Source organism: Dromiciops gliroides, chromosome 6 (genome assembly GCF_019393635.1).
Source record: "Dromiciops gliroides isolate mDroGli1 chromosome 6, mDroGli1.pri, whole genome shotgun sequence".
Lineage (NCBI taxonomy): Eukaryota > Metazoa > Chordata > Mammalia > Microbiotheria > Microbiotheriidae > Dromiciops > Dromiciops gliroides.
In genome coordinates, this window is record NC_057866.1 from 207,345,525 (window position 1) to 207,356,209 (window position 10,685).

Consider the following 10,685-nt stretch of genomic DNA (forward strand, 5'->3'; position numbering starts at 1 on the left):
TTTCCTAAGCGCCTACTGTTTACTGACCCTGGGGATATAAAGACAAGATAAAATAAAATAAAACAGATCCCATCCTCAAGGAGTTTATATTCTACTTACAATGTTCCTGAGTTTACAATGATGAAGAGATAAGTATGATGCCTTAGGAAGGAAGGTGATGTCACCATCAAAAGTATTTGCATTGGGGGCAGCTAGGATGGCACAGTGGATAGAGCACTGGCCCTGGAGTCAGGAGGACCTGAGTTCAAATCCAGCCTCAGACATTTAACACTTACTAGTGGTGTGACCCTGTGCAAGTCACTTAACCCCAATTGCCTCACCAAAAAAAAAAAAAAAAGTATTTGCATTTAGTGGAAAGAGTACTAGATTTGGGGTTCAGATCCCCCAGTTGCTTAATCATTTGTGTACTCTTAGGCAAATCACTTAATATCTCTGGGCCTCAGTTTCTTCATCTGAAAAATGAAGGGTATTCTCAGGGTAAGGCATTAGAAGACCTGTGCTCCCTTCATACTTTCTAATTCTGTGCATTAAATGCTAATCAGAGTTTCAGACTCTTGCAGGCCATGGGGAATAGAAATAGGAACCTTCCAAACATCACTCGGATTAGAATATTTGGGTTGTCAGTTGACTCTACCTACCCACCAGCCCTGTTCTGCTGCCCCTAGAACTTGACTCCTCTTTTAAGCATTTTTTAATATCTTACTTTTTGTTCTTTTGTAAGATGATGGGAATGTGAATCACTCAGATTAAATGATTTATCAAGGACGCAGAGAACGTTGAAATCACAGAAAGACCACATGTTGTTTCTAGGATGGCCTCCGACCAGATAAAATCCCGTTCCAATTAGTTAAATTTTTGACATTTTAGTCCACATCTGAACTCTCCTGGGTTGTTCCTTTCCTAGAAGTTGTAAAATATGCTCATTCCCTTTGCTTTTTTTTTTTCTTCCTCCTCAGCATGGCCAATTTAAAAATTGAGCTGTCCAAGTTAGACAATGATCCGTGGCCTGGGGATTTGGATGTTGAGAAGGAGAAGCTGATGCTGATTAATGAAAAGGAAGAATTTTTGAAAGAGCTTCAGTTTGTTACACCTCGGAAACGTAGTAAGGGTGAGCTGGACTATCTGGAAGGCCAAAGGAAGCTTCTAGAGGAAGAGCTGCTCTCTGCGAGAAACACACCCAGTCGAGCCCTTGCCGAGAGGTACGTTTCATCCTTGTGGTCACCTCAAATATTTCCCACTGCGGGACTTAACCTTTGTACATTTTGTCTACTCTGAATTGGCCTCAGTGAGGTATTTTCCTCCAGGAAATATTTTGTGGAGTGGCTTAATTACACAAACAAACACACACACACCCCTGATGTGTGCTTCGCCACTTCATTTGCCCTGGGTTTGTTAGGCTCATGAAAATGCCTGTGATGGATGTTAAATAACAAGGAATGTTGACATGTCATCAGGAATGCAGTACATCATTCACCAGGTTTGATAACAATAGCTGTAAACCATTGCCCTCTGATAATGAAGATTATCTGGAGTGTTACAGCACCTGAAATTTCCTATTCTCAGTTTTATTACTCACAAGAATGCAGAGGTTTTATTGCTTTTTGTTTTGCAGAAAAAATACAGCCTTCCCTAACTGCCTTTGATATTTTTACAGGTCACAGAATGTTCAATTGGCTTTTGTTTGTCAGTTCAACCCCTCCACTCCCTCCCCCCCCAGAAGCAGGTGCAGATGTGAAGGGGAAAACTTGAAGCAATTTTCAGACTTTGTTTTGGTGGGAAGATGTAAATTGATCATTTAACCTAAAGAGGCCCATTGCTGTAAACCAATCATTTAGGAGATATAGAAATAGAGCTTTTTAGATGAGGTTGTAATTAACTCCTCCAGTTAGGCTTTGGAAATGTAGTCCCTGCTGATTAATGCAGGCAGACAAGGGTTTCTCCACATGCCTGGCCTTCCTTCCAGAAGCTGAACTAATGTGAGACTGAGGGATCGAGAAAGACTGAAGACACGCCCTTAGGGTGGCTCATGGAACCTCTCCCTAATAGGTGTTGCTGCCTTTGCCAGGTCAAGGAATTCACATTAATTTTATTCTCTGTGACTTGTATGACCTTTTGAAATACCCACAAACATGGGCTAAAATATGTTTGGGAATATTTTGTATTCTTCATTTATTTTGTGTTTTTTCTATCTCCGCTGTCAACACTATGATGAAGGCTATGTCTATATGGACCTAAAATAACGAATTGAAAAGAAAAAAATTCTGGGGCAGCTAGATAGTGCAATGGATAGAGCACTGTCCCTAGATTCGGGAGGACCTGAGTTCAAATCCGGCCTCAGAAACTTGACACTAACTGTGTGACCCTGGGCAAGTCACTTAACCCCAGCTGCCTCACCAAAAAGAAAAGAAAAAAATTCAAAGAAGCTAATTATTGGTGAACAAACCACATTAACTCAGTAGTAGGTGCTGTTTGAGGAGGTGTTTAACATGCATCAATCAGTCAACCAACATTTATTAAGCACCTACTATATACATGACAAAAGAATGCAGTGGTCCCCTGTTCTCAACATGCTTATATTCTGTTGGGGGAGGAATAGTTAGACCTGACCAGATAGACAGAGAAGAAGACTATGGTGGTGATGATATAATATTAAAGGTACTCTGGGATTGATTTTTCAAAATTATCTTAAAAAAAGACAAGACTAAAAGATTGGAAAGAATCATGGGGAGAATTAATTACCAGGAAAGACAAAGTGAGAAGATAGCAGCATCTCTCAAACTGTTTCCCCATCTCCTCAAAGACTCATTTGTGAGTCTGTGCACATATTAAGGGGATCCTTGATGAAAATAAGAAAAGAGAACAGGTTAATTTTTGTTTGTTTGTTTTTTGTTTTTTGGTGAGGCAATTGGGATTAAGTGACTTGCCCAGGGTCACACAGCTAGTAAGTGTTAAGTGTCTGAGGCCGGATTTGAACTCAGGTACTCCTGACTCCAGGGCCAATGCTCTATCCACTGCACCACCTAGCTGCCCCAGAACAGGTTAATTTTTGCAGATAATTTTCTACAGCAGAATCAGCTGGAAGGTGTAGAGAATATGAAGTCCTTCTGTGTTTATTCTTGGATGGATTTCTAAAAAGTATAAAATTTGGTAGATAAAATTCTAAGTCTATGTGAAGGATCCTGGGAAAGGAGGTGGTAGGCTGTTTGTGTGATAGGAACAAGGGATAACAGAGGGGTATCCATAATATGTGAAAAGAAGTCAGGGTAGATCCAGCATGTTGGGTAGGTTCTCAAAGCGTGTGGTCTGACACCCTTTCAATGGGGTCTGCAAAGGTCAATACTTTTTTTTTTTTTTGGTGAGGCAATTGGGGTTAAGTGACTTGCCCAGGGTCACACAGCTAGTAAGTGTTAAGTGTCTGAGGCCGGATTTGAACTCAGGTACTCCTGAATCTAGGGCCGGTGCTCCATCCACTGCGCCATCTAGCTGCCCCAGGTCAATACTATTTTAATAATAGTACTGATATTTTATTTCTAATGAGAGAAATACTCATAGATGTAACCCACATAAGCAAGAGCTCTTTGCAGGGAGGTCCTTGATAATTTTGAAGAGTGAGACCAAAAAGTGTGCGAGTCTTTGCTCTGTGGAAGATGGGTGTAAAGCATATAGATAAGAAATCCATCAGATGAGGTTTAATGGGTTAGTTGTGATCTTTGCCACTGGAAGAAGTTCCTACACCAATGAAATCACAGATCCACTAAGGTCCTGAAGTTATCTCTTCATAAAATAACAAAAAATGATTGCGAGAGGAAAATAAAACAAACAGCTGTTAGAGAGTTTGGTTTGAGATCTGGCTAAGCCAGATCTTGCAAGGAACCTTTTTAGATGAAACTGAAAAAATGACAACTACAGAACAGATATGCTGTAACCATCATATTTATATTCTACAAACTTACCATACAAATAATTGCTAATAGCAAAAAAAAAATGATGAAGTTGGGAAGAGCAATTAGACTATAACTTTGTTATAGTCAATATAATTTCAGGGATCATTTTTCAAGACACCTCAAAGAATAAGTGATTCCCAGAGAGAATAGAGATCACATATAGAACTTTCTCCCACCTCTACCCCCCTCAAAAAAAAAAAAAAGGTGATAGAGAAGGCAAATCCCAACAATAGAAATTCCTACTTTCTCATCTCTATAAAATCTTTATGATTTTATGTGCAAAACAGTGGGAGCCTTGATGAAAACCAGACCCAGAAAGGCAAGCTTTTCCTTAAAGTAGACCACAGCTTTCTAGTCACACAACTAACTGACACGTCGAGAGCACATAATACAAGATCTTGCATTGTCTGTCAACAGAACCAAAGGTAGCCTTGAAGGCTCTTATTGAACAAGATATCTCCTAGGCATTCATTAAAGTCGTATAAGGCTCTCTCAGAGGCTAGCATGTAAAGAAGTCTGTTCAGTGATCTGCTAGCATCAAGCAAGGTGTAAAATAGTGTGCTTATCAAAGGTGTGCACCAGTGTCATAAAAGATGGCCTAGGTAGAGTCAACTAGGAAGTGCAGCAGATAGAATGCTGAGTGTAGTTCATATCCTGCCTCAGGTACTTTATAGCTGCGTGACCACAGCCAAGTCACTTCATCTCTGTAAGCCTCTGTTTCCTCTTTTGTCAAATAGGGGTCCTAAGGGGACCTATTTTGCAGGATTGTTGTGAGGAACAAATGGGTTAACCCAATATGTAAAACATTTTGCAAACTTCAGAGCACTATATCAATGCTAGCTATTATTAATATTATTGTGTTGGTTATTATTAATAATAATTATTATTATTAATTATTAGTAGTAGTATCAATTCTGTTGTGCCCTTGAACACTTGGAAGCGTTTTTGTTGTTGTTCAGTCATTTCAGCCATATCTGACTCCTCGTGACCCCATTTGGGGTTTTCTTGGCAAAGATATTGGAGTGGTTGGCCATTTCCTTCTCCAGCTCATTTGGCAGAAGAGGAAACTGAGGCAAAGAGGGTTAAATGACTTGTTCAGAGTCACACAACAAGTAAGTGTCTGAGGTCAGAGTCCAACCCAAGTAAATGAGTCTTCCTGACTCCGGACCCAGCACTTTATGCACTAGCTTGCCCCAGGAAACTTTTTCAGTGAAGTCTGAAGTAATATAAAAGTTTAACCTCCTCCACTAGGAATAAAAAAAATCCTCTAATCCATAACATGCAGCCAGAACAGTTGGGTTTGTCAGCACAGACTTGGGCAGTTGCTGCTAATCAGCAAGAACTGGAGCAGAGAATGACGCAGATCAGGCTAAATCCTACTGGGGAGGTTGTTCACTTCCTCATGGCTGCAGGCAGGAGCCTTCGCGTTTACCTGGTGAGATCCAAATGGTTAGCCTGACCGCTGCAGTGGTCCTCAGAGGAGGACTGGCCAGTGTGTTGGGTGGATTCTCTGTGGAAGAAAGTTGTTGTTTGATGGATTGACTTTCACTTCCCTCCTGGGCACCTTGCTTCACTTCATTCTACTTAGGCCAGGCTTGGTTGTTGTGTCAAACTGCTGATTCCCTAAAATCTCCAGAACTTTTTTTTTTGGTGAAATAGGACCTATCGTTTAACCATGCCTCCTTCATTTTGTACTTGTGAAGTAGATGCTTTGATCCCGGGCATAAGGTTCTATTCCTGTTAAATTTTCCATTTCTTAAACCTGTCTATTGTTTTAGTCTTTAGACATCTTTTTTTATCCCAAATATGTTGCCCGACATTTTAGCCTGCCCTCAGACCTTATAACCCTGCTAACCATGGTCAAATCCAAATGGTTGATAAAAAATGTTAAACCGTTTGAGGTTAAGAAACAGATTCCTGGGGGCACTTCATGAGAGACCTCTCTCCAACTGTACATGGACCCATTAGTATCTACCTAATTGTCGTAGGACTTTAAAAAAAATTAATCCAACAAACATTTATGGCCCACCTGCCGTTTCAGTGGTACTAAAGATACAAAGATAAGGGGCAAAATGTTTCTGTTCTCCAGGGGCTTAAAGCCTAATGGGGAGATAAGAAATGAACACAAATGAGTCTGATAAAAGGGAGAATGTGCTAAATGCTTGGGAGAAGTCCAAAGTGCCCTGAGATAACCAATGTCGTGTTCTCAAGATCTGACTAAAAACCATTATGATCTCATGTAATCATGCATATGAGGAGGGTCATATTTTTGTGTTCTGGTTGACATAGAGGTACTTGAGACACTTGAAAAAGACTATATAACCACAAGTGTTTAATATGCTGCTAAAAAAATTCTTGTCAGCAGTTCTCCCTGTGGCCCAAGACTGCCCTGGGTCTTGGCTAGACCTACAAGCAGCCTCCAGAGGGGAGAATATAGTATATTTAGCTTGGGAAGTCCCTGACAGAAACCATCCTCTGGTTGACAGGAAAGACAGAGCATAATGGTGTATTTTAATCAAGCCTGTCCTTGACGGATAATTCAGCTATACAGGAAGCAAGTTTTGGTTTTAATTGCTTGGACTTTTGACTTCTTGTTTTAAGCATTCATGTTATAGTTTAAATTTCTTTTTAATAGAGAAATATTAGGATACATGATTTTCCCCCTCATGGGGGCTAGGGGAAGACAGTGTTGTGAAGAGAATGACAAAATAATCATATTTAGTCAAATAAATGTAAATAGGTTTTGTGCATCACCAAGGGTGTGCAGTGTGAGCCTCCTAATAAACTAGTGATATCTGAATTTAGCCAGATTCGAAGTCTTGTGTCCTCTCTCCCAGATGGTTGTTAGAAGTCATTAGACTTCTGGAGATTTGTGTCTTTCATTGTGTATTAACCAGCTCTCCAAAGTGACCTTCTCATTTTGAGATAGTCATCCAGCACCCTGATAAACAAACACCAATCCTTTGGACCTCACTCAATGGCCCATTGTCAGGAAAAAAATATATACTTTATTCAGCCTTCCCTTTCTGTCATTATGGTTTTTTTTTTCTTGGTTTATGTCTGTGTTTTTGTTTTACCTTTTTTTTTTCCTACTGTTGATTTAAAATGTAGCACCTTGGAAAGCAGTTTGTCTCTTCACTGTCAAGACAGGAAAAGTTGGTGGCAAAGATGAGACTTCTAGAAGGGGATTTTCTGCATTAAAAAAATTTCAACGTAGGGCAAATGTGTTCCCCTTCCCAGTGGTTTCCTCTCAATATCTATACAACCATCAAAGAGCTTATTTGTTACATCCCCAAAATCTTCCTCCATTTATCGTGTGGGTTTTTCCTCTTTTTTTTTTTTTTTTATGACAACATTTGTCATCTCTAATGGAGCTAAACTCCTATTAATTTGCAGTCACTCTATGGAATTGTATAAATCTGCACTTCAAGAGTTCTCTACACAGCCTTTTAATTTTTGCCTCTCTCACTACCTAACGATAAAGACTCGAGTTCAGTGTCTTGTGGCTCAGATTACTGGGAAAATTTTCTGGACTTAGAACTGTAATCTTATTGACATAGATGAGAAAATTCCCTCTACCAGTGCAGACCAATACTGAAACATTATTTTGTCCTGAAGCCTTTATAATCCTAGAGAATATTCTGTATCACTGAGTGATTAAGTGCCTTGCTGAGATCACCCTCAGCCATAGGTCTCCCTGACCTCAGGATCTGCTCTTTAGTCTACGCCATACCACCTTTTTCTTATTCAGGAAATAAAGAAGAATAATGGAGCAATTATATTTTAGGTGAAAATAATTGTTCATGGGGAAAAGATGCACAATTTAGGACTGCTTTTACATTTCTGCCACACTTAGTTTCAGTGAAAGTATTAAGACACAGTGGTTTTCCATAGGATCCAGAGTGTGCATCCTTTTACTAACATTCTTTCATATACCATTTTGAATTTATGGGTATTTCCTACAAATTTATATGTCTTAACATTTTGGTATTTCTCAAAGCACATATATTAATTTCTTTCTTTTGTGGTAGGGGAGTGAGGCATTTGGGGTTAAGTAACTTGCCCAGGGTCACACAGCTAGTAAGTGTCAAGTGTCTGAGGCTGGATTTGAACTCAGGGCCTCCTGAATCCAGGGCCTGTGCTCTATCCACTGTGCCACCTAGCTTCCCCTATTAATTTCTTTTTAATTAAAAAAAAAAATTGGGGGGGGATGGGTTGCGGGGCAATGAGGGTTAACTGACTTGCCCAGGGCCACACAGCTAGTAAGTGTCAAGTGTCTGAGGCTAGATTTGAACTCAGGTCCTCCTGAGTACAGGGCCGGTGCTTTATCCACTGTGCCACCTAGCTGCCCCCTAATTTCTTTTTAAAGAAATCATAAAGAGGAAGTTGATTCCTTTTAGGTTGGGTTTTTGTTTTTTAGGTTTTTTTTAACCATTAAAACCACTTTAATGTTTGGTTTCTGAGAGCTGGAATGAAACTGTGGTTCAACAAGTGGGATTCATCTACTCCTTGCTGTTAAAGTAAAAAAGATGCAGCCAACAGATGTTTGGAGTACCTACCATGTGAATACCACTATATCAATGAGGCAGGCATGTGTTTGGGAGGGGTTGGGGGGGGGGGAAGATGGTGGAGAAGGGAATGAAAAGAAATGGAATATAGTCTTTCCTTTCCAGAAGCTTCCATTTTTGACAAAGGCAAAATAGGGACATTTGAAAAGTTAAATAAAAGTGCTAAAATGACAATCCAAGACAAAGATGTCAAAGGGCACTGTGTGATTAATTGCCAGGTGAATTTTTCAGGAAGCAGTTAAAATAGAAATTCAGAAATAGAAGTGTCTTCTGAGCTGGGAAGGTCAGAAAAGACTAAGATTCCAACCTGTCTCAATTTTACAAAATAATAGATCTTCACCTTTTTAATGTAAAGTTAAATTTTTTTGTACAGCCTTGATACAAAAGTCTTTTTATGAGTTCTTTTTGAAAAATTTATTTTAAAAAATGTTTCTCTTTACAATAGACATGGATTTTGTCAGCCACTTGGCTTTTTCCACACCTTTAAATGCCTTTATTTTAACTTACTTATTTTATGTTGACTTTTTCCTCCTCATTGGTTTTTTTGTTTATATTTGTGTGTTAAAAAAACCCAAACCACCCAACACCTGCCTGCACTACTTTCTAAAACCTACCTTTGAAAACTGTGAAGCAGAAATTTAACACCTCTTGAAGCATTAAAGAAAAATGCCAAGAATTACTTTTGATTTTAAAAAATAGTGATTGTGGTATTGACACTTCCAAAGGGAGATGCTTATAAATAAAATATGGGCATGTTTCTCTAGTACCTAAAACATTCATAATATTTCAAAGAGTTTAGAAATAAGGGAATTTTTTTTTTCTTCAAAGAAAATGAGCTGATTTTTATATTCATTATTCATCACCATGTTAGGTCATTGTAAGGAAACCATACTTATGATCCCCAATAAATATTTGTCTAATTGAATCAGGAAAATAGATTTCTAATTTTTCATAGGTACTGGACAACAAACTCCTCATGGTAGCATTAAAACCTCATATGTTTGCTATGTTTCAAGGTGACTGTTTTTCCAAGTCTAGAATTAGCTCAATAAAAGAATCTTTAAAAAACCCCAACAATTCACAAAATTCTTTTGCTATTGAAATGTTTCATGATAGATACAGGTGACATGCTATAGGTAGGAATGCTATAGGTAGGATGACCTAATAGTCACTTTTATGTCTTCTTGCCTATACAGTCAAACTGAAATTAACTTTATATCATTATTTATGGTGGCACTGTTTAAAATAATCAGTATTTTTGTTCTATTTCCTTACTAAATACAGTAAATTGGCTGGCTATTTCTATTGTTTAGTTATTACTATTTACCATTTCTATAATGTGAAACACAGAAATTGAATATTAAATCTATCCATTATATGCAGCCACATATCTTCAAGGCTTTCTATCTGTTCTTATTTTCTTCCTATTCCTGCTGGTTTGAAACAGTCTGATAATTAGCCCATTTAAAAATGACAATTTGGATTTGGGGTTTTTGTCGTTGTTGTTGTTGTTTGTTTTTGTTTTTGGTGAGGCCGTTGGAGTTAAGTGACTTGCCCAAGGTCACACAGCTAGTAAGCGTTAAGTGTCTGAGGCTGGATTTGAACTCAGGTCCTCCTGAACCCAGGGCCAGTGCTCTATCCACTGCACCACCTAGCTGCCCGGGCTTGGTTTTAAAATCAGAATGAAGTTATTTGGTTCTATGTGGCTTTTGTCTTGTTTTAGTTTGGATATGCTAAATTCTCCTTAAGTTAATTATTTCTGTTATCTCCTCATTTCCTAGATCTTTCTTTCCACTAACTTCATTCTCTCCAAAATTATTGAATGTTATTTCCAAGGAAAATACTGTGCTCAATAAATACATTTGAGAGATTTCCCCCTCTCTCCCCCCACCCCCCTTCCCCCCCCCAAAAAAGAAGAAGAAAAAGACAACAGCATGATCTCTGGCTCCTCCAAGCTTTTGAGACATTGTTTAATAGGAATCTTTTCTTTACCTCAATATTTTTTTTCCTTAACCTGTCTAGCCTCATTTATTTACTAAAACGGTTTAAAATAATTACTCTTTATTGTGTTTTTCTAGGCTAAAGTTGGAAGAGAGAAAAAAGGCACTGCTACGAAGACTTGAAGAAACTACAAAATTAACTACTTATTTGCATTCACAGATTAAAAGGTGAG

At 38.6% G+C, this 10,685-nt stretch overlaps 1 protein-coding gene across 1 annotated transcript in view; it reads left to right on the top strand.

Moving 5' to 3' along the window:
• WWC2 (WW and C2 domain containing 2) overlaps nt 1–10,685 on the top strand; it is a 260,377-nt gene that overhangs the window by 182,941 nt on the left and 66,751 nt on the right. The window contains exons 9-10 of the mRNA XM_043971594.1: nt 957–1,199; nt 10,591–10,680. Of these exons, the coding sequence (XP_043827529.1) occupies nt 957–1,199; nt 10,591–10,680 (333 nt within the window). The remainder of the gene's footprint in view (nt 1–956; nt 1,200–10,590; nt 10,681–10,685) is intronic.